General features: G+C 40.5%; 1 protein-coding gene across 1 annotated transcript in view; it reads right to left on the bottom strand.

Moving 5' to 3' along the window:
- LOC127417563 (relaxin receptor 1-like) overlaps window positions 1–25,428 on the bottom strand; it is a 120,406-nt gene that overhangs the window by 49,054 nt on the left and 45,924 nt on the right. Inside the window, exon 3 of the mRNA XM_051657564.1 lies at window positions 15,335–15,418. Within this exon, the coding sequence (XP_051513524.1) occupies window positions 15,335–15,418 (84 nt within the window). The remainder of the gene's footprint in view (window positions 1–15,334; window positions 15,419–25,428) is intronic.

The raw sequence follows: 25,428 nt of genomic DNA, 5'->3' as shown, positions 1-25,428 counted from the left end.
CTTCTGTAACTCGTGACACGGTTCAGCGCCTGCGGCATTTCCTATAGGAACCCCTAGTGTCATTACATCGACACAACGTCGAGTAAGTGATAAACAGAGAATGTCTTGGTTACTGATGTAACCTCTGTTCCCTGATGGAGGGAACGAGACGTTGTGTCCCTCCTGCCGCAGTGCTGAACCGGCCGCTGACATGGTCGGGACTCACTATCGGCTCCTCAACATAAATATGAATGAGTGATGCAAGCCATCTCCTTTTATACCCGTATGTCTGGGGTGGAGAGTGGCATGCAAATTTCACTTGCCAATTTTCATTGGCCTTTTCTATTTTAAGCACAGGTGATTGGTGCTCTCAAGATCGAACCCCTAGTGTCACTACATCGACACAATGTCTCGTACCCTCCATCAGGGAACAGAGGTTACATCAGTAACCAAGACGTTTTGTTGTCACCATTCTTGAACCATTTCTGTGTGGATCTTGTGGTATGTTTTGGGTCATAGTCTTGTTGGAAAGGCAACCTACGGCCATGTCCCAGCCCTCTGGCAGAGGCAACCAGATTGTCAGCCAAAACTGCCTGATACTTGGTGGAATTCATTATGCCATCAATCTTAACCAGTGCCTCTGGACCTCTGGAATTAAAACAGCCCCAAAACGCCACTGACCCACCACCATATTTCGCCGTGGGTATGAGATGCCTCTCCTTGTCAATGCTGTATCTGACCAAAATGTTCAATTTTGGTCTCATCTGACCAGAGCACCTTCTTCCAGTCATAATTTAAATGACGTTTGGCAAACTCCAAGCGCATGCGTCTGTGTTTTGGTGTCAGAAAGGGCTTTCTTCTGGCAACCCTTCCAAAGAGCCTGTGGTTGTGGAGGTGGCGTCTGATGGTGCTTTTTGAAACCTAGTGACCCCACCAAGGCCTGCATTTCTTTTACAGTGATTCTTGGGGAATTTGTTGCTTCTCTCACCATCCTCTTCCCTATCCTGTGGGGCAAAATGCATTTGTGTCCTCTACCCGTGAGGTTTTCAACTGTTCCATATCTTTTAATTTTTTTTATAATTGCCCTGAACTGTTCTCAGTGGTATATTCAATTGTTTGTGGATCTTCTTGTAGCCATAACCAGATTTATGAAGGTCTACGACCATCTGTCTCTTTTGAACTGCCAGTTCTTTTGTTTTCTTTATGGTGTTTGATGACAAAGCGATATTGCATGCGTGTTACCTCATTTTTATACCCTAGTGAAACAGGAAGTGATGTAATGCTTGCTATAGTTCCTTAAGACTTAGATAAACTTAATTAAGTGGAATTTAATTCCTGGTTTAACTTTGGTAGATGTTATTTACAATAATCTTTAAGGGTGCCATTAATTGTGAAACCTTGATTTGGAGGACATTGATTTTTAATTAAATCAATAAATGATTTTGGTTGGTTCCATTGAAACATTAATAAAGTACAGTATTTCTCACATGTTGGTATTTTGAGTTTATCTCTATAATTATATTTTTTTAAGTATTGTTTGTGCATTGCCAGTCAGGGGTGCCAGTAATTTTGGAGCCCACTGTAGACAAAAGGAGGAATGAGTTTAAATAAATTATTGTGGTAATCAACAATATGCCACAAATGCTGTCGATTCAGCGTAACTTGTATTGAACCTGGAATATTCCTTGATTAAAGTGATTACTTTATTCCTGGTTGCACTTCAGAATAACCTTAATTGATAATATTACAAAAATATTACATAGCATTACATTATTACCCTACACTGAAAAAATAAAATAAAAGTGGTAACCTGCAATTATTACCTTAAGGACCTATTTATACATTACTTTTGTTGGTTTAATCTAATTTTTCAAGTTCATCTAGTTAGATTAAATGACATTTCTGAATTGAGTAAACCCAATTTATTTAGATGTTACCACATGGAGCAATTTTTTTTCTCAATATTAACACTAGCAAATCATTAGTTAATGTAAATTCAAATGGCTAGATATGTCATCAAACTTTGATTCATATAGTGTATTTTCATTAACACAGTGGCAAAAGTATTTGGACAATTACACTACACTTAAAAAAATTATGAATGTAATTGCATTAGATAACAAAAGAAATCTAACCAAGTAGCAGTTTTTTAATGAAAGATACCACAAGCATGTTTTTAAAAAACTAAGTTTGTTAGGTTTTAAATGAAAACACATCAGATAAACTGTTCAAACTTAAGGGGAACTAATTTCATACTGTACATTCCCTAAAATTGTCCTTGGGACCAGGAGGAGGGTAAAACTATTTGCAAAAATGGCAAGAAAAGTGAAGTTAGATCTGAAAAACACTCTTGAAGCATTTGTTCGCAAATGCTACTTTGTTTGATCTCCATTTATGTAATGCAACAAAATCCATACATTTTTAAGTTGCTTAAAACTGTTATCATATATGAGCATATTTCAACTACTGATCTGTTAAACATTATGTAATGTTTGCCATTGAATAAATCTGTTTAACTGCACATTTGTGCAGATGTACAAACAAATATCATTTTTCAGTGTCAAGTTTGTTTATTTGAGCTTCACAGTGAATAATATTCAGCAATATCGCACTGTTTTTAGACACTCAGTAGCAGCACCATCTGAGCATGCATCTTTGATCAATACATCCCATCACCTCCAAGTTTGTGATTACAAGTGTAAACCACATGAGTCCTGAGATATGAGCTGCCTTTGAGTTATGAGTGGTTGTTCTAATCTTCTTTCATTTCCTACCCAAGTCTATGTGTAATAAAGGTTTGAAACAATCAAAAAGCCATTTAAGAAAAATAAAAACCACCGGCATCAGAATAATTTTAACAAATTTTTAGAAAGATAGAAATTCATTCTCATTTGCATGTTTTCTGTTAAAGGCAGTTTTTGGTGTCTTAGCAATATACAGACAGCTTACAATGTCTGTCCAATTATGTTTCGAGATCTTCATTCACCAAGAGAGACACAAAAGCCTTAAAATTCACATCTCCAAATATCAGACAATATTGACGGCTTGATTCTGCTGTGAAGTAAAAGAGGCAAGTGAGGCTAGTTGTCACACTGAGAAGTTGTCCCAAACGCTATCTCTCAATAACTATATTGTTTCTATTCGAAAATCCAATCAAAACTACCAAAACTACTTTTATATTGCATATAATAATAGCTGCTGAGTCAACATGTGAACACAATAAAACCTCACCAGCATAAATTCAGGTAAGGGTTAACTATCTGATAGATGTAGAGGTTCAAGGTTATTTTTTATAAATGCCAGCTCGGGGCAAGTTGTAACATGTTTTTTGAGGCAAGTTGACATGCTGTGAATGATATACATTTACAATTCATTAACTGCAATATTTGTTGGGCTAAACAATGGTTTGATATTTGTCTAAGTAACTTTTTTTCATGAATTGTTTTGCGTTTCATTTTTGTTTCACTTTATACATTTGACTGAAAAGCCTATAAAAGGGAGTTGAATGGCAGGTTCCAATGTGGTAACTTACAGTTTATTGCCCCCAAAAGTCAATAGTGGTCAGGGGATAAATTGGGGCACAACGGTCTGGAATGGGAACATCTCTGATTCCAAAGAGGGAAAAAAAGAAATAGCCCAGTCTGTGTCAAGTCAGAACATGTTCTGCTAAATTCGCCTAGAGTGGCACAGTTTTAAGTGCACATGCACGCTCCACTGCCCGCTTGCAGTTCAACCAGTAGGAAGAAATGTTTTTTGTTTTGAATTTTAAGTATGTGGCTGTACGAAAACTGACTTTCAAAAATAAACCTTCCCTGAGAAATATTCCCTGGAATAACAAGTGTGACAACTACAGTAACTCCAGTTTCCCCTATTATCACAAAAAGAACACATGTAGGGATTTAGAATAATATTTGGGATTGATCAGGTGGTTTTGGAAGTTGTGAAATGGTCAGCTGGTGTAACAGACTGTACTGACATCATTTGACAGGAAAATGTCGCTTGCAAAATTGTGTAAGCCAGATATAAGACTTTCAAATTCCAGTTGACATTAACAGACCTCCTATAGGAAAAGGTGTTCTGAATCTGGAGTGAATTCAATATTTGTTTGAGTTAGAATCAATAGCATGCCGTTCAACTGTTAATTTGTTTTTGTTTTGAATCACTAGAATTGTATAAATTCAGTTAGTATACAAATACCACAGTGTTATATTAGGTCAAATGCTCACCACATTAGGGGGCCTGGGTAGCTCAGCGAGTATTAACGCTGACTACCACCCCTGGAGTTGCGAATTCGAATCCAAGGCATGCTGAGTGACTCCAGCCAGGTCTCCTAAGCAAACAAATTGGTCTGGTTGCTAAGGAGGGTAGAGTCACATGGGGTAACCTCCTCGTGGTCGCTATAATGTGGTGCTCGCTCTTGGTGGGGCGCGTGATGAGTTGTGTGTGGATGCTGCAGAGAACAGCATGAAGCCTCCACACATGCTATGTCTCCGCGGTAACGCACTCAACAAGTCACGTAATAAGATGTGTGGATTGATGGTCTCAGACACGGAGGCAACTATCGTCCTCCGCCACACAGATTGAGGTGAGTCACTACGCCAACACAAGGACCTAAAGCGCATTGGGAATTGGGCATTCCAAACTGGAGAGAAAAGGGGAGAAAAAAAAGAAATAAAAAAAAAATAATAATAAACAAAATGCTCACCACATTTGGGGGGTTTGTTTGTTTAACAGTGCTTTCCTTTTTATGAGGGAAACTCACAGAGGGCGGTGACCTTGAAACCATTTCTTTTTCGGTTTGTAATTGTGGCGAGCAGAGTGGGGCCGAGAGGCATCTGGGCAGAGTGAGGCCAGGAAAATAAGTGGTGAATGAGTTCCACCTATGTACCAGACTGGTCTCGCGTTCCAGTGAGGGATGGCAGGAGTATTTAAGGAGAGGTGACAGCGGAAGACGAGAGAAAGAGATGCACGAAGCCTGTCTGTGTGTGTCTTTATGTTCATACATACAGTAGCTGGCTGAAAAGCAGTGCGTGTTTTTGTTTTGTTACCCACTATAAAGTGTTTATTAAATGTCTACATGTTTATCAAGCTGGTCCCAGCTTCCTCCTTTGCCATCCTAGAATTTTTACACTGATGCAGAAACCTGGGAAGGAGGAAGGATGCGTCATTAAGGAGTCCTCGCCGCTGACTGTGGATCACAACACCGAGGAAGTGCTCAATTCGGTGGTGCTGGAGCACTGCGTCAACCAGTAACCGAAAGGGATGGCTGAGGGGTCCAGTGCCATTGCCCAGTATCGTGGACAGAAGCAGTACAGGGAGCTGAGGGCCAGTCGACGGCGTGTCTGCCGGCCCGTCTCTCTCTCCTTTCTCTGCTTTCTCCTCTCTCACTCTGTTCTCCCCCCCACCCCTCCCTTGTCCTGTTCTCACTGCCAGTCACGTGCGGGTCAGACCCGGAGACCACCTTGACGCGCCAGTGCTCCCTCCCTAGAAATGGGCACCTAGGAGTAGGTCACAGGCCGGAGAATTTCCCGACCTGAGTTTGGCAATGGGGGTATGTGGTGAGCAGGGCAGGGCCGAGTGGCATCTGGGCAGAGCGAGGACGGGAAGATAAGTGGTGAATGAGTTCCACCTGTGTGCCACACCGGTCTTGCATTCCAGTGAGGGGCGGTGGGAGTATTTAAGGAGAGGAGACAGTGGCAGATGAGAGAGAGAGATGCACGAAGCCTGTCTGTGTGTATGTCTTTATGTTCATATGTAGCTGGCTGAAATGCAGTGCATTTTTTTTTTTTTTACACACTGAAAAGTCTTTATTAAATATCTACGTGTTTGTCAAGCTGGTCCCAGCTTCCTCCTTTGCCATCCTTGAATTGTTACAGTAATGCATTTACATTGCACTCCTAAAAGAGTATATTGAAGAAAACTAAAATAGCCACTTGCTGAAAAGTATGCCTTTTTAAAGATGGAAATGTTTCACAAGTGTTTTCCCCCTGCAGGCAATATATCCCTCTGTCTGACGGGCTTGAGTGCTGCTCTTAACAGTGCTTATCGAGACTGATTGCATTCAATATGAGAGTATGAAACTCATGACACTTGACTCTAGCGGCTTGCTTTCGTTCTGAACCATTTGAGTGAGACTCGAGAGGAAGGGACATACTGTAGAGCACTGAGATTTGAGGAAGGTATCTTGCAGGCTCAAGTCTTGCGTGCTTCCTTTCCTCCATACGAAGCAGTTTGCCCGTTCATGGCGAACACATGAAACACAAAATGCTACACTCTCGACTTGCTTTCATTCTGAATGCTGAAACCACTCCGCTCTCCTCCAGCTAATGCTCCATTGCGGATCCCGAGGGACCATATGAGTGAGATGCAAGAGGAAGGGATACAGAGCATGGAGATTTTAGGAGGGTTTTTTGCCGTCTCAAGCCTCGTGTGCCTCCTTTTTCTCTGTTTGAAGTGGTTTCATCTATACGTGATGATCGGTGCATGACAATTGGCACACATGATGAGATCACATTCAGGGGAGATTAGTGAATTAGTGAAACAAATATGCACTCAGGTAAGGCATGTGCCATTTTATCCCCGAAGGTGGGAAAAGGGACAAAGCCGCCTCTGAGACTGAGTTACTTGAAGTTCTGACTTGAGTCCTAAAAGCAGGGTCAACTGGATAAAGGATGTGTAAGTGCCCAGTCAGTAAGTTTCCTTCATATGGATGATATGGATGTTGCCATGTCAATATAGACCATTTCAAGGACTATTCGACGGTTTAAGGAAGTGATGTCTTTGTCACTTAAACATTTCCGTCTAGTTGTCAAACTAATTCAAAACAATAGCAGGAGGTGCTACATTCTTAGTGAGTTCAACACGATTAACTTTAACGTTAACATGATTGACATAAAATATTAAATAAAATAAATATTAAAATATTTTTAGAATTTGGACAATGTTGTTTGGTAGGTGGATGCTCCCTGGATTCCTGGAACAAACAGAAATTAAAGTGTTTAGAATTACTAAAGCATGGACACATGAACTACAGCAGTGAAGCGAGTTGGCTGGATATGTAGCAGCACACATTTCTAATAGGTGAATACAATTTTTGCCAACTAATATTAAGATTGATAAGTAGTTTAGCTGGATAGTGAAGTCAGAGCTTTTCTTTAAGAGCTCTAAAAAGTGACTATAGATCACTCTAATGTGTGTTGACTTTAATGAATGAAGCTGCGCAAGTCATTTACATTTACTTTTAGTCATTTTGCAGAAGCTTTTATCCAAAGCGACTTAAAAATGAGGAACATAAGCAATTTGTCACACAAAATTCAACAAAATCTGCAGTATCGCACTGCCAAGATCTCATAGTAGCTAGAGCAGTATAAAAGCAAGCACAGAAGAGACAAACAAGAAAAGTATTTTTATAATAATAATAATAATAATAAAAAGTACCTTGTCTGCAAGTTACACGCTTGCAGCGTTAATAGCTTCATTGATTATAGCAGGAGCAATCTAATATTCTCGACATTGCCACTTAAGAAATAATTGTGAGCATTTACACTACAATACACTTTCATCGCCTATCTTGCATAGACGCTCAGCATCAACAACACGTCTGGATATGCCACTTCAGGTAAATGTTTGATGTTGAAATTTGTTAACACCTCACCCACTTTTTTTTCAGTTTTTGCACATATATTATTTGATCTGTTTTAGCTACACTCTAAAAGTATGCACTAGTCATTTTGCACTGACAGTTCTGGGTTAAAAAAATGCTGCTACTGGAAATGCTTCAGGACTAGCAAAGCGCGAATTAGCATCTGCCATTGATTTTAATCACTTGACCAACGGGACTCCATGCTGAGTTAATGACTTCAAAAACTGAAAAAGCATATCAGGCTTGCTTGAAAAAATCATACTGTCACCAGGGCAGGCTCTTGTGTTCTTGTCAAGTGACCAATGAGCTTCTTCTTTTTCTGAAGAACTGACAAGACTTCAAAAACTGAAAAAGCACATCAGGCTTGCTTGAAAAAATAATTCTGTCGCCAGGGCAGGCTCTTGTGTTCTTGTCAAGTGACCAATGAGCTCTTTTTTTGAAGAACTAACAAGACGTCAAGCTGATCTGAACGTTTTTATTGTACTCAGCTGCAAATCATCACAAACACAATAGTGATCCATAGTGATTCTGTCACCACGTGTTTTTCCTGCCTTTTTTTTCTACTCTAAAATGACATCAGAAAGAAGAGCCACAACAGTTGTTTTTTATTTAATGTAATTTCTTTACTCAATGAAAGCTGCATATGGATATGCCAGTTCTACGGCAAGCCTCGAGGTGATAAATACACAATCATACACTTTCACAAGGTAGATTAACGCTTCCTAAGGGCATTTTAACAACTGGCTCGTTTGATGTATTTGTTTTGGAACCTGGGACGTTTTCTCCCTTGGTTCGGTTCATAAAAGGCAAATATAAACACGGCAATCGCACTCGGATGCACACCAAAACAATCGGTCTGAGACCACCTGGACAGAGAAGAACTCTGTAGGTCAGCTTGTCACTGTAATTAATTTTTAAAGCACAGATATAGCATTTTGGCGGCTATATTAGATTTAGGTCCTCTTCACAATCACTTCTCCTTTTTGGATTGTGGCAGAACAAATAAAGGCAGGCGTGCATCAGCAACTTTTTGACAGATTAAAAACATGGCTTCACTCTTTCACTCTGTGTACAAGCAGGGTTGGGGAGTAACGGAATACATGTAACGGGAATACGTATTTAAAATACAAAATATTCCACTACAGTTACAATTTAAATCATTGGTAATTTGAATACAGTTACATTCAAAAAGTATTTTGATTACTGAAGAGATTACTTTGCATTTTATTGTCATTTGTTTCATTTAATATTTAGTCCTTTCAGATGGAAAACATCTATACATATAAATGATGTGATCCAAAGTGCATTTGAACAGCGGTGAAACACTTTCTCATGATGTGTTACATTCATATGAGCAGGCAGAGAAGTAAGTTTGAAGTAAGTTTGGAGCAGAAGAAATAGAAATAAACCTTGTGTAAATTGTCAGCTTTACGCTAAGCTAAAATGCTATTTCTAGCCATTTTACATGCACGTTACCAGGCACGATCATATTTTTTTATCAAGAAAATTCACATTAGATCATAATCTAATCTTACTTTTTTCTAGTAAGACCTTTTATATTAGAGCAAAAATCGTATTCTTCATAATAATTTTTGTATTGTTTTCCTTAAAACAAGATCAATTTGATTAATCTTGTTTTAGAAACAACACTGCATAAGATAACACTGCAGAGAATGTATTTTTAACATGTGTATTTTGTCTTACTGTACTGGCAGAGTTTTTATAGTCAAAACAAGTGAAAAAATCTACCGGTGCTGAAGAAGTAATCCAAAGTATTTAGAATACATTACTGACCTTGAGTAATCTAATGGAATATGTTACAAATTACATTTTACAGCATGTATTCTGTAGTCTGTAGTGGAATACATTTCAAAAGGAACCCTTCCAACCCTGTGTACAAGTGTGCAGGCACGAGAGGGAACGCTCAGTGACCATGAAAACAAGTACTTTTTAATGCAGAAATAATGCAAAAGCAACTAATGATGGATAAAAATAACCACAACGGAAATTTTACAGTTTGGTCCATTTTGAAATATTACCTTGTGAAAGCGAATCAAACCATGAAGAAAATGCAACAATGTAACTATTTTAGCCACCGTTTCGGAACAAATCAAGCAAGGTACAAGTCTGAAAATGCCCTTATTCACTCAACTGCAGCTGTTTATGCTCACATGATACTCCTGGTGTTATTTTGGCGAGCTCTATATGATAGGGAATCAGAGAGAGAGAGAGAGAGAGAGAGAGTCGTGGTGAGTCGGAAAGTTTGTCACCCCTTACCAATTTTGTATCACCAAGTACGTCACAACTCAGACAGAAGAGAGCAAAATCTCAGCAAAACAGACTGTTTGCGTGACACTCTCAGCTAAAATAGAGTTGTTTGGAGCCTGCTAGTTTGGTGGCAGCTTAACATGTTCAGTCCATTCTCCTATGATTGACAAGTTTCAAGCTAGAGAGAACCCTGCCATTAGAAAAAGCGAAAGGTGTGCTTTTGTCAGAGTGCCTTCGAGCTCTGCAGCCAGTGCTGCCCTTTCCCTTTTTTGTACATTGTGACTTGGCCTTCTCCCTATTCAGTGTGAAATAAGGTCTCTGGCTGCATCCACCTTTGCGGTGCTCATTAAAAGCACCATGCCAAGAACTGACACTCCGGTCACCAAGATCTCTGAGCACAGTCAAACAGTCTAACACGGCTATGTGCTTTAATTCGTAATGCGACCAACCCTCCTCAGGAAGTACCAGAGTGCAAGGCACAGAATGGCTCCTACAGCCGTAGTAGGATGGTGGGCTGTGGCCCATACTGGACTTGAGGTGCTTGAATTGGACATTTATAAGTCTCCATTCAAAGCATTTTTCATTGTTTATTGTGTACACCTCCTGCTTTTTTACGTGGCAAACTCGTAAAATCGCCCCTCTGTGACACTTTCTGCAACTCTTGTCATGTGGAGGGCAATGCGGCATTTGACGCTGGTGTTGAACGGAACGTTGACACCTCGACTCACTCAACTCATGTGAAATGCAATTTACAATGACGAAAGAAAACTATTGAAACTCAAAATTATTATTATTTGTCTATTTTTGTGGTCTTTTCTGATAAAAGCCATGCTCAGCTGTTTAAATAGGCTACTGTAGGAAAATGATACCATAGATCTGCTTTGTGTTTATAATTCTTATACTGAAGTCAGTAGATTTGTAGCCATGCAAGTTTTAATGAAGGAGAAGGTAAGGACGTTATTGAAACTCATAGCACATAAGACGCTCATTTGTCGCCACCTAATAACATTTCCAAAAGGGTTCGCTGAACTAATCACTTAATACAATTGAACAAATTTGTGAAACAGAAGCAAGCCTCACCAAAATACTCTTTATTTTGCAGCTAATTCTGCACAACTGTAAACTTGAATAAACTTGAAGCAATAAAATCGCTGGAATTGGTGCTTTTAGATTATTCTTTAAAAAAAATATCCTCAGAAATTTTTTTCGTGGACCAGTGATTGTCTTTTTCGCCCCTAATGAGTTTGCATCCCTGTAATTTGTTGTGGCATTGCAAGAACAAATCTACAAATTAGAAAAGAAGCAAATTTGTTGTTTTTCATTACCCATTTAGCACTCTTGCCACCTGTGACCTCAAACAGCGTAGCCTACCTATGTGACTTTTTTTTTTGCATAGCCGAATTTCAAACATTGCAAGTAAACACGCTACTAAGATGGACAGAAAACACAGACAAGTTCTTGAAAAGGAAAAATATTGATGATGGTTAGCCTATGTGGGATAGTGGTGTGCTGTAAAATTTTTTAGTCGTAAAAAGTGTGCCGTGGCACAAAAAAGGTTGGGAGTATTACCAGCAAGGTGTAACACTCGGCAAGACAGATAGAAGCATAGTTGCATAGTGCGTAGGACGTCCAGCATTTGGCACCCGGAAGAGTGCACAAACTGTGTGGCACATAAATCGCCTGGAACTGCTGGCTCTCCTCTTGGCTCTGAGAGCATTTTGGTCAAATGTCAAAGTGTCACGTCCTGGCGGACCGCAATGCAGTAGTGGCCACCAAGGAGGAGTATGGTCATATCAGCCATTGTTGAACCTGGTGAACTAAATTATCCTCTGGAGCGAGACATGTCTCCTGCATGTTACACAATTATCTGTCCATCAGGCTTGGACGCCTTAGCTCACAGATGGCCAGCGAAACACGGTATATGCATTTCCCAAGTCAACTTGCTTCATCAAGTATTGTGCAAGATCGGGAAGACAAGGAAACAGTGATACTAGTTGTGCCAAATGGCCCAATAGCTACTGGTCCTGAATGTGGTAGAGCTGTGAATGCTTCTTCATGGGAAATTTCTTTGAGGAGGTATCTGCTCTCGCAAGCTCGAGGCATGTTCAGGCATCCTCGGCCAGAGTTATGGAGACTGCATGTCTGGTCTCTGAAAGGGAGTCGTCTGACACAATAGGGTTGTCACAACAGGTCTAAAACACCTTATTACAGGCTAGGGCCCCCTCAACGACACAGTTGTATGCCTTAAAGTGCAGACTCTTTGCTGATTGGTACTCCTCCTGGGGTGAAAACTCAAAGCATTGACCTGTGCAGACAATACACTATTTCCTGCAAGAGCGTTTGGATGCAGGACTCACTCCATACACACTCAAGGTTAACATCTCTATCATAATGACCACTCATGACCTCTGAGGGCTTGTTTATAGGCAAACACCTTCTGGTCAGCAGATTTCTCCACAGTGTGAGATGGCTAAGACCATTTTTTGCCCTGCTATCATCCCGGTCTGGGACTTAGCATTGGTATTAAATGTGCGTATGGGCTCCCCATTTGAGCCACTACAGTAGTAAGCACACACATACTCTCTTTGGAGATTGTGCTGCTAATTGCTTTCGCATCAGTAAAATGTTTTGGGGACTTTAAGGCCCTTTCAGTCAGTAACTCCTGTTTAGGCCTGTCAAAGGCTATCCTTAAGCTCAGGGAAGGTTGTGTCCAAAGTGCTGGAAACCCCTTTTAGGGCTCAAGATGTTACCCTAAAATTATTCTCTCCTCTTCCCTTGAGTTGGACGAGGCTAAGAGATTACACATGCTCTACCCGGTGTGGGCTTTATGCATGTACATTGACCAGACAAGTCAATTCAGGGTATCAGAACAACTCTTGTTTGCTTTGGAGCCCACGCAAAAGGTTTGGCCATCTCAAAGCAAAGAATGTCCCTCTGGGTCGTGGATGCTATGGCACTCGCACATGACTCACAAGACATAAAATGCCCCAGGGGCATTAAAGCTCATTCAACAAGGAGTATGGCCTCCTCCTGAGCATGGGAAAAGGGTGTGTCTCTTCAAGGAGGAAGATGATTGATCACTAACCAATAAAATGTTTCATAACAGTGTCATTCAATAACAGTGAATAAAAGCTATGGTCTCTATGGTAATTGTGCCAAACCCCAATGTTCCTGTCGGCTAGTCTCATTGTGCCAAAGTTATTGACCAGATGATCGCTCTGCTCCCCTCCTTCCTGCTAACCGGGAATAGGTGTTGAGACTACCAAGCATGGCATCTGTCTTGACATCCGGCCATTGATTTATTGATCCTACCTCCCTTCCTATTTTTCAAAATGAAGGTGTGGCTAGAGCAATGCTTTCAAGGACTACCCTGTAATGGCTAGTAGGCATTGCACATCAGTTCTACGGCAATGCCCTAATTTATGCTCACTACGACGTTAGCATAGGTTGGATTCCAGTCTTCACCACTCAATCAAATTGGCATGATGGTATAGGGTTTCGCGGCCACCGCCCCTTGTGTGGTACTCTCACGGTGTCAGCTTCTAAAGCAGCGTCCCGTTGCCTCTTTTCAGGGAACCAAGCTTATGTTGCAACCAAGACGTTTTAAGTTACATAAATGTAGTACATCACATGTACACACACATGCACTTTAATTTCAGGATAATGCTCCTGAATGGGCAATTTATTACATCTGGTGTTCAATTGCTTGGGTTTATAAGGTCAAATGAAATTCTACAGCTCTAGCAAACTATTGACTAATCATGCTTTGCTCTGAAAAAGTTAATTAATAAACAAGTGACTGAGCTTACAAATACTAATACTTTTGTTTTCTCCATTGTACATTTTGGTAAAATTCAATGAATGAGTGGGAATCTGCCATCATAACGTCAAAGCTCCTTAGTCAAACAACACAGAAACACTTCAAAATAAAAGCTCAGTCAAAATTAAAGGTAAATTTATAGGAAAAAATATGACAGAAATATATCACCACTGTAAAGTTATGTAATATTCACTGTACTACTACTACTACTACTACTAATAAATTAGTAGTAATTGTATTATACTTAAGCAGTATCTAACATTTGTGATGCTCTGTTATGTAACACATTATTTGACAAAATATAATGTTGTATTTTGGATTGTTCTGTGAGGTTCTGTATATAACCACTTCATTTAATAAAAAGAATACAATATTATGTTGAAAGTTAATTGTTATATTTTCATTTGATTAAACTTTTAATTAATGCATTTATTTAAACACCATTTTGATGATAAAATTGAAATAATGTTGCTATGGAGTTTGGAAAAACAAACAAACAAACAAAAAAACAAAAACTCAGGGGACTCAGTATCGGTGAGTACCAAAAATGAAGTATCGGTACTCATACTCATTCTCAAAAATAATAAAAAAATAAAATGGTATCAGGACATCACTAATTTGTGCCATATTAGATGTGGCAGAAGTAGGAGTTGTATGGGTTGCATGCCATTCTGAACTCAGAGGTTTTCTGCAGGAGGGTGGAAATCAAAATTCAAAGCAACGCTTGCAGCTGGCAATGAGTGGCGCATTGATGCCTTGATGACAATCATGTGAATGTGGCTTCACGATTACTGTAGCAAAGTGGATAGCCAAAGCCTGCTGGCTGATTAATATTGTGGAGGATAGGGTTTACAATAAGATATTTAATGTGCATTGCAATAAATATGCAACCTATAGGCACTAGTTATTTTAATTAGTCAACCTCCCAATTACACTTTGGGAAATATTTAATGTTACTTGAATTGGTGCTATTTTAGTGCATTTCTATTTTTATACTTTGGAGGGGCTTTGTTTGGTAAAAAAGTTAATATACATTATTGTTACATATTGTTTTGTTTTCTTTCCTAAGTAGGAACTAATTGCATTTTGACAGGAAAAGAATTATAGAGTCAAATTTCAGCACTTTCAAAATATGGGATTTATCACAATGAACAATTAAAAATCATGTGATTAATCATGATAAAATATTTTAATCAACTGACAGCACTAAACAAACACTTACTTGGATAATTTCAGTGAAGCGAAACACCATTACTTTTGACAATTAAAAAGCTACACATGCCAAACTCTCTGGGGACCCAGTTGGACATTATCAGTATTGTGTTTTTAATGAAGATGATCTTGTGTCTCATAATTTGAATCCATCCTTCTAATTGACCATCTCTAACTGTAGTTTGCCAAATTTGTAAACCAGAGGACACACATTTTAAACATACAATACTTCTAAAGGGAGACCATAAACCCAGTCCCAGGACCAAACAGCCTGCAGTGTGGTACAATGTGCCAAGCCAAGAAAATTGACAAGCTCAAAAAAATGCATAAATATGTGCATAATTCCCTACAAGTGTTAAATTCTTGGAATTGTTGTTCAGCTAAAGCCACTGAGATGTAAAAAGCATACTCACAGCAGGCATTTGACTTGGTTCCTAGGTTATTACTGGGGATGCCAAAGTATTTATCAAAGAGATGTGGCCAACCATTATTGTCCCCTAGAAGAAAGACAACAAAATGATGAGTTACTCACAGAAAAAGCACAAATCTAATTTATGATTTTTCATACACTTTAGGTACTATATCATCCAGTGTTTATAGCATATTTTCAGGTATTTTTGTAACATCAACAGTAGTGCATGATAAGGTTCAAATGAAGTTGTGACTGAACAGACTGAGTTCACAGCTGCTTTGGGGTCAAATTAATCGAGAAAAATCTTTCAAGAACCCTGACTATATGTTAATGCTGCTACAAACTGGAAAGGAAAAGAAATAGGCTATATTATGTCTCCTATGTGCCAGCCCTTTGCTGTGACATGTTCCCAGGTATAATAGAGTGATTTAACACTTTGATTGTAAAGATTAAACCAGAATGGTACATTTTGTCAGGGTCTGAGTGTCATTTTGTGGGGTCATCAGTGTAACAAACGACTCTCAGCTCATTGGATAATTTTCTATGAGGAAGCTGCATAATACATACTAACACATTGCAGTTTCTGCTGTTTTAAGAATCATGTTAACCTTCTCAGCAACTTCTGTCTATCATCTTGACTCTGCTTCCCAAACTTCAGAAGTTGTGGAGAAAATGAAACAGGCAGCATGCAAATATATGTGATTTCAGTGGCATTTCCTGTCACCTGACACCTCACATCTCAAACAAATAAATGTGTTTCTCCTGCTTTCTCAATCCACCATCATCAATCACTGTCTATGTCAAGGTGATCTCATTTGCATTCACAAGTTTTTGTACGTTAAGTGTACATGTTCATTTTTGTGTGTATTGGATAGACACTGAATCAAAATATCAATATATTAACAGTAATTAAAAGTAAACTCTTTTATGTCAAACTTGTTACGGATCCACTGTTGACTAATCAGAACTGAAATTGGCTGGAACCTTTATAAAGATATTGATGCAGATGACAGAGTTCAATACACAGACACAATGTCATTGCGGGACTCATTTATCAGTAACAGTGTTAGGTGCAATCTGATTGCAAAGTAATAAATTACAGTAATCTATTTACTTTTATTTATATATATATATATATATATATATATATATATATATATATATATATATAAAAGTAGTTTTAGGCATTACATTTCGAATTCTTGCTTTTAGATATCCGTTAATGAAAGTACATAACTTCAGTAACATATTTTTATAAAATAATATTATTTATGTATAATGCATGTGCATTTAAAATGTATATGTTCAAATGCATGTCTAATTGTATTTCTATGGCAGCTGAAGAAAATATAGACATTATTTTGAATTTGTTGAGCAGAAAAACAAAAAACTTTTCTGTGAAAAGAGTAAAATTAAAAGTAAAGTAATTAGTAGTGTGATTAATTTTCAATAAAGCAATTAGTAAATCTGATTACAATTTTAGTAATTAGTAATTTGTAGTGGATTGCTCTTGTAACTTACCCAACACTGATCTGTAAATGGATAAACTTGCCAGTGAAAGACATTTTTTTAATGGTATTATTTTTTTGTATCTAAGCACAGTCAAAGCAAAACTGATGTTTGCAGTGTATTAGATTTTTCCATTTGAACCATGTAACCTGGCGCAAGGACCTCGTTGAAACCACAACAACACACATGCTGTTTGTCACTGCAGAGAAGTAAGTCATAGAATTTCTCTAATGTAGAAGGTAATGCTGTTAAAGGTAGACTCAAGCTGGGATCTTAATGCCAAATATGTCCAGTGGTTTAACGGAGCTACATCTTATTATTAATCCAGCTGTCTCACTAAGCATCCACCTCACAGCCCAAATGGTCAGCACAGGGGTGTACTGACATGTTAACACTTTTCGACTCTGCCAAAGGCCAAGGGAGTCACACTGCCTTCCACATTTAATTAAAGACATTCAGTGCTGCACAGAAATAAGGTTAGCAGGGACTTTCACCATTCACAGTCTTTTGCACCAGTGCAAACTCAGGAAACATACATCAGCTTTTCTGCTCCATTGTGTTGTTACAGTGCAAGGCAGGGCTTAATTGATATTTCACACAATTCCAGGTTAGGGTTTGAGATTGAAAGTTTTCAAATTAATTCAACCCAAACTGCTTAACGCACACCACAGACACCATTCAAACTTTGTTTTGTGGATAATGTCTGTCTTAGGTGTGCTGTTTTTCTTGTTTGTAAATGTTTTAATTGATATTTAAGATTAAAGAAATAGTTCACCAACAAATTATCATCTTCTGTAGAACCCAAAAGTAAATAACTTAATAAATGTCTTGTTGGCTGAATTTAATACATGGCAGTACATAGTGACTCACTTTGTTTAATGCTTAATGAAGCACCCCCAAAAAATAAAAAAAGTAGTCCATGTGGCTAGTGCGCCTTCTGAAGTCATTCAAAAGTGAATCACTTTAATGTTATAACACCAATTGTCATTCAGTTGAATTGCTTTGTAACATATATTTGCATAATGAATTGTAATTGGTCTAGATGTGTACTGAGTATCATGACAATGGCAAAGTGGTTCTGATGGAGCATTTCATATATACCGAATCAAAACCTAGCTTACCTTGACCTTGCTATTCTATTGCTGTCTTGCATGTGGTATTTCCTTTGGAAAAGCACATCTAGGTGTATATATAGCAATTTTGAGAGCATACAAAACTGGAGGCATATTTTGAGAGCATGCAAAGTGCAGGACTTCTAAATCACCACAAATAATATTCACAAAGTTGTAGTGACGATTATGAAATTGGTTCTTTTTAGAAAGATTTTCTGAACTAAAAAATAGAGCCACATGTAAGTGCTATTTTATGTAAGCAAAATTGCAATCAGTCTGACACAGAAAACATTTTCTAAAAATGTTTTAGCACAGTCCCTACAATTCATCTTTATGTTTTGTTCTAATATTAACTTAAAGGTAATTAAACATAATTACTATGACAATGGGAATGACCTCTGTGAGGCTGAAACATCGACACATTGCTCCTGTGGCTCATTATCCATCAATTTTCCATGGAGTTCCTTTCAGGCCATGCAGGTAATTGATTATTCATGGTGTGACAGTCAGTCCTGAAGATTGCATTTGAAAAACAAATCACAACTGGTTGCTCTGTGGACAAAACTTTAGTTCAACGTAGCTGTTTGAGATAAGTTTTCTATTGTCACACTTTGGATGGAAGGAGGACAAAGACGGGAGTCGGAGTGAACCCAAGTGCAGTGCGTTTAATGACAAAACAAACAATATACAAAACTACAAAGAAAACACTGAGCACTATTAAAGGTCAAACAAAGAAGAATAACATAACAAGGCTAAACAAAGAAGAATAACAACTACTAACATATAATGGATATTAGCAGTTCGCTAAGGGATAGTGATCTGAGACGAGACTCGATAAACACTGAGTGAATGAGGTGAGTTTATATAGAGTCCTTGATGAGGTGATTGGGAACAGGTGTGGCTGATTAGAGTGTTGGTGAACTAGAGAGGTTGATGGCTGGAGTGGTGGAGACCAAAGGGGGTGTGACAGTACCCCCCTTCATGGGACGGCTCCCGATGCCCCAAAACAAAACAAAAACAGAACCTGCCAAGGGGGTGAGGGTGGGGGAAACCAAGGGGGAGGTCCAAAGGTGGGAATGGGGTCCCACGGTGAAGAGGATCCAGGAAAGGTGCAGGGTATGGAGTCCAGGGCGGTGGCTCCAGGAAGGTAGCAGAGTCCTGTGGCCAGGGAGGTGAATCCAGAAAGGCGGCGGGGTCCGGAGTCCAGGGAGGTGGCTCTAGGAAGGGAGTGAGATCCATAAGCTTGGGAGGAGCAGGAGCACAGCCTGGGCTGTGGTACAGGGCCCGACAAGGCAGAGTGGCATATAGGAATCTGTGGAGTTGGAGGAGCAATAGGAGGAGGAGTGGACGGAGCCGCAGGAGTCTCAGGAGGCAGAGCAGAGGGATCTGCAGGAGGAGGAGCGGGCAGAGCCGCAGGAGTCTCAGGAGGTGGAGGCCTAGGATCAGAGGGCGAGGCTGCAGGAGGCCGAGGATCAGAGGTCAGGGCAGCTGAGGATGCAGAGGTCTCAGGCATGAGCTCTGGGATGAACGAGACTGGCATGGGCGCTGGCTCATGGACCGTGGCAGGTGTGGGCGCTGGCTCGTGGACCGTGGCAGGTGTGGGCGCTGGCTCGTGGACCTTGGTGGAAATTATGGGGAATTCAGGTGTGGAATCTACTGTAGGAGGGTCGGTATCCTTCACAACCCCCACCGTGAAGTCCGATCCACTCAACAATAATGTCAGATCGATTACTTGGGCCAGAGTCCATGGGCTTTGGCCATATGGCATGAGAGACTTAACTGACCCACATAGCCCAATCCGAAAAAGGTCCTTAAGAGCCACGTCATTAAAGTCCACTTTGTTGGCCAATTCACAAAAGTCCACCACATATTCCTCCAGAGATTGATTCCCCTGACGCAGATAAAGAAGGCTCACTGCTGGGTTCATGTCTATCGATCGAGTCTTCTGTCACGATTTGGATGGAAGGAGGATGAAGACGGGAGTCGGAGTGAACCCAAGTGCAGTACGTTTAATGACAAAACAAACAATATACAAAACTACAAAGAAAACACTGAGCACTATTAAAGGTAAAACAAATAAGAATAACATAAGGCTAAATGAAGAAGAATAACAACTACTAACATATAAGGCAGTGTTTCCCAACCTTTTTTCTGCCACGGCACACTTTTTACGACTAAAAAATTCTACGGCACACCACTATACCACATAGGCTAACCATCATCAATATTTTTCCTTTTCAAGAACTTGTCCATGTTTTCTGTCCGTCTTAGTAGCGTGTTTACTTGTAATGTTTGAAATTCGGCTATGAAAAAAAAAGTCACATAGGTAGGCTACACTGTGTGAGGTCACAGGTGGCAAGAGCGTTAAATGGGTAATGAAAAAACATCAAATTTGCTTCTTTTCTAATTTGTAGATTTGTTCTTGCAATGCCACAACAAATTACAGGGATGAAAACTGTTGGTCCTCATGTATTCAGATAAAAGACAAAGGCAGGCCTAACACAGTCGTAAAACCTAACTCAGGCCCCCACATACCAAGTCGTCAATCTTACTGATAAAAACCGTGCCAAAATCAAACAAGGGAGTCCAAAACAGACTACAAATCCCATGAAGAATTGCTCACTAAAGGATCGAACTCTCAACTCCTATTGGATGAGGCACACAACAGAATGTCCCTCAACCATGACATCATCAGGAGTAGAAATACCTCTGAAATGCTTCCGGGATTTGCTTCTAGCAACTTTGTTCACCGTGTATAGACGCAGCTCATCGCTGCTCTCAGGTGCAACCTCGTGGCACAAGGAAGTAACGTCCGACTTGAAACTGTGGCCATACAATCTCCATCTCGCTGGACGAGTTGAGATTACTCTGTGTTCAACCGAACACTCTAACGGATCCGAAGGAGACCGCCAAGCAATAAGCATCTTCATCCGTTTGCCTGCAGAAGTGAAGAGATTAAAGATTTCTCTTCCATCTTCAATCAAGTCGACATTTCTGATTTCTTTGCCAGCCCGCCGAGAATCAGCAGCCGTACCGCCCGCCGACAGAGCGAGGAAACGGCCTCCCGTCATCACCCGAGCCTCGAGGAACCGAGTCTGAGTTAAAGGACGGATGAACACACATTCCACCTGCATCCTCATGCGATTCAAGTAAGAGGTTTACGTCTGGGCAGAGATAGAATATTATAGTGTGTTATTCTTGTGTTTCAAGGTTTTTGCTTGTACAGTTTACGGACCACCATGTCCACTCATTATTAATACTCAGGGTATTAATTATCATGAATTTGATTTGCTGTATTGTGGTCCAACCAAATTGGACTGTTGTGCATTTTCGCCATCGCGGGTGAGACCGGCAAACTGAGTTTATCCATTAAAGAGTCAAAGAACACGGGACTATTTACGAGCCGTCCACCGCGTCTCTGAGTGATAAACTAACAGCTGCTTTCTCTCCCACGATCGTGAAATCGGCTTTGGGGCCGTCACTTAATTCTCTCTCTCTCTCTCTCGTATTAACCACACACACACACACACACACACACACACACACACACACACACACACACACACGTGACCCCTCACAAACATTCTGGCACACATTTTTGGCTCGTAGATAGCTTCATGCTAAAGCTCAGCTTTGTCCCTAAGCTATCGTACAAGCGGATACACGCGGTAACTGGTAGACGCCATTGACTAGTTTCTCTCCGCCCACATTCGCGGCCGTATTCCCTGGCCGGAAGTCTAGCGTGACATACTCTCCACGAGAGTCACGTCCGCCATTTTGTGTGCGTCCCTCCTTACACTCACACTCGCTCTCACACACACACACCCTCATGTGTTATAGGATTATTTTGATTTTCATATCTAATCATATCACTGTTTAGTTTGTAGTTGTAAGTCGGAAGTTTATTGACTGCATTGTATTAATTATTAATTGATATTACTGCATAAATAAACTTTGTTTATATTACAAAGAGAAGTGTTTTGGTTTGTTTTGCATACGCCTGTGTCATGCTGACGGTATGTCAGTGCTTGGATTCAAGCCTCATTCATTGTTTTTTCCCAAAAATCTATATTCTTCGGATGTCGATTTTCCTAAGAAAACAATCTAATATTGAGGCTGTTATACTATCTGGTTATTAGTCCCTGATTCCAGGGTGGTGCCCCATCAATGTTAATCCTTATTAATATTCTGTTGATTTTTGATAATTGATAATTATCTTTGATGATTGTTGAATTTGAATGATCAATAAGCTTGTGTTAATTTTAATTAATGTTTCATCGATGTTAACCATTAACGATTATCTTTGATAATTGTTGATTTAAAGGATTAAAAAAGCTAACATTGATTCTCATCAATGTTCTATTGATTTTAGTAATTAATAATTATCTTTATCTCTATATAATTATTAATTATTGCTAATAACCAAACCCGTAGCACACTACATTTACTGGAGCCCCATATGAGGTTTTAATGAGTTAGATTCAATTAATTAATTTAAATATTAATTAATAACTAAATAAATAATTATTAATTATTTCTGATAGTAACACTGATCTAAATAACCAGTAAAGCCCTACAAAACTTATGATTGGCGAAAAAGGTAAGACAATCACTGGTCCACGAAAAAATTTTCTGGGGATATTTTTTTTTTTTAAAGAATAAGCTAAAGGCACCAATTCCAGCTATTTTAGTGATTCAAGTTTATTCAAGTTTACAATTGTGCAAAATTTGCTGCAAAATAAAGAGTATTTTGGTGAGGCTTGCTTCTGTTTCACAAATTTGTTCAATTTTCTTAACTGATTAGTTCAGTGACCCCTTCTGGAAATGTCACTAGGTGGCAACAAATGAGCATCTTATGTGCTATGAGTGAGTCAGTGAATCATTTTGAGTCATTCATGACCGAAATCTACCAAGAGACTTTATAGTGTTTAAGCATTAAAAGAACAAAGAAGATCTATAGTTGTCACAGTCTGTCTCCATCATCTTCTTCAAGGACTCTTATTTTGAAGTTTTCCCCTGGACTTCATTTCCCATAGTGCACTGCCCTCATCACTTCCATCTGTTTCTTATTATCCTCACCTGTATTCCATTCCCTAATTAATTCCTTTTGTATAAATATCCTCTAGTTTTACCCACTCCTTTGTCAGTCCTTGAAGTGTCACATTGTGTTGATGAAGTGCTACTTTGTATTTATGAAGTGTTACGTTGAGTTAGTGAAGTCTTATGTTATGATTTATTGTTAGTTCCACTCCAGCGTTTGTTCCACTCCAGCGATTACTAGTGTTAAGATTTATTGTGTGTTTCCACTCCAGCGTTTGTTTCCACTCCAGTGATTATTATTAAAGGATTTAAAGAATCTGCTCCTGCGTCTCCTCTCTTCCTCTTCCGCTCCTAGACCCCAACGTTACAGAAGGACTGACCAACAAAGAAATACGGATTTCCTTACCTGTTCCTCCCAACGTCTTCCTCTACTCCAGCGATCCCTCTAATCCTCCTCTCCCACTCGTCCAGACCCACATGAATCATGGAGTTTACCGGATTATTTATGGATTTATTTCGACAAGACCTTCCTCTCCTGGATTACACTGCCAAGTTCTGTCAACTTGCCACTTCCACCTCTATCTCAGACCCCTACCTCTGTGCCATTTACGGAATGGGCTTGAACTTCCACCATCCCACTGCTCTTCCAGAAATGGATAATCTTTCCTTTTTGGAATATGTCCGAGCCACACTCTTCATCCATCACCCCTCAATATTGTCCATTTCCAAGGTAACACCTTCCATGGCCCCTGTCTCCACGCCTTCCATGGCCCCTGTCTCCACGCCTTCCACGGCCCCTGTCTCCAAGGTAATTCCTCCCCATACAATTCCCCTAAATAATTTTTTTGGGGGGGGGGCTCATCTTCTCCAAGCTCCGGTGGTCAAGTTCCCCGCCGCAGTCAGCAGTAGCGACCACAGAGGTTGCATTTCCCCCGTATTCTATGAATTATGGCAGTAACCCCAGGCCACAGACCGTGCCCAAGCCTGCCACGGTTAATGAGCCCATGCCCAAGCCTGCCACGGTTAACGAGCCCGTGCCCAAGCCTGCCACGGTTAATGAGCCCGTGCCCAAGCCTGCCACAGTTAACGAGCCCGTGCCCAAGCCTGCCACGGTTAACGAGCCAGAGCCAGGGCCTGTAGCCTCGACCATCCCAGAGCCAAGGCCTGTAGCCTCGACCGTCCCAGAGCCAAGGCCTGTAGCCTCGACCGTCCCAGAGCCAAGGCCTGTAGCCTCGACCGTCCCAGAGCCAAGGCCTGTAGCCTCGACCGTCCCAGAGCCAAGGCCTGTAGCCTCGACCGTCCCAGAGCCAGGACCTGTAGCCTCGACCATCCCAGAGCCAGGGCCTGTAGCCTCGACCATCCCAGAGCCAGTGCCTGTAGCCTCTACCGTCCCCGTGTCTACGCTCCCTGCTGGCCAGAAGAGGAGGAGAAGGAAAAGGACTCCTCCTTCCCAGTCTCTGCCTATGCTCCCGACCACGGAGGTCGTTCCCCAGTCTCTGCCCATGCTCACAGCCATGGAGGTCGTTCCCCAGTCTCTGCCCATGCTCACGACCACGGAGGTCGTTCCCCAGTCTCTGCCCATGCTCACGACCATGGAGGTAGATCCCCAGTCTCAGCCTGTAGTCTCTTCCACGGCTCTCTGCCCCGAGCCTCCCATGGCTCTGCCTTCCATGGCTCAGCCTTCCACGGCTTCGCCCCTCGAGCCTCTCACAGCTCCACCATCCACGGCTTCGCCCCTCGAGCCTCTCACAGCTCCGCCTTCCACGGCTCCACCTCTCGAGCCTCTAACGACTCCGCTTCCCTTGGCTCCACCCTCAGTCTCTTCCGCGGCTCCGCCCGCTTCCCCAGCGATTCCACCTCCTGACCCAGTCCTTTCCCTATGACCGCCTGACCCATTCCTAGCCCTGCGTCAAGCGCCGCATTGCCCTCCACATGACAAGGGTTGCAGAAAGTGTCACAGAGGGGCAATTTTACGAGTTTGCCACGTAAAAAAGCAGGAGGTGTGCACAGTAAACATTGATAACGTGTTTGGAAGAGAGAAAAAAGCTTGCAGTTGCTTTGATAGCAGAAAGTAATAAAAGGACTAGTTTATGTTTAGGTCTAAGCGTTTTCTTGGTGAATTTAAATTAGTTCAATAACTGGGGTCTCTGATATTCATAAATGATAAGGTAATATTTAATTAAAAGAAATTATGAGACATTCAATGTCTCTTCACAAATTTTGACAGTTTTAAATTATTTCTTGTTGCTTAGTACTCTCAAAGACATTATTGGTGAAGCAAAAACGTGTGTGAAAAACACTTTGGTGTAAAGTGGCATCACTTCATAGACTTCAATGTATTCTGCAGTGCTGACGTGGGTCATGTAAAAGACCCTTAATGCATATAAATATCAGTTGCTTTGGCACATTAAACATTGCTCTTCACAATCACAAA

The sequence above is a fragment of the Myxocyprinus asiaticus genome, chromosome 27 (assembly GCF_019703515.2).
Source record: "Myxocyprinus asiaticus isolate MX2 ecotype Aquarium Trade chromosome 27, UBuf_Myxa_2, whole genome shotgun sequence".
Classification (NCBI taxonomy): Eukaryota; Metazoa; Chordata; class Actinopteri; order Cypriniformes; family Catostomidae; genus Myxocyprinus; species Myxocyprinus asiaticus.
This window is presented reverse-complemented; position numbering and strand designations above follow the sequence as displayed.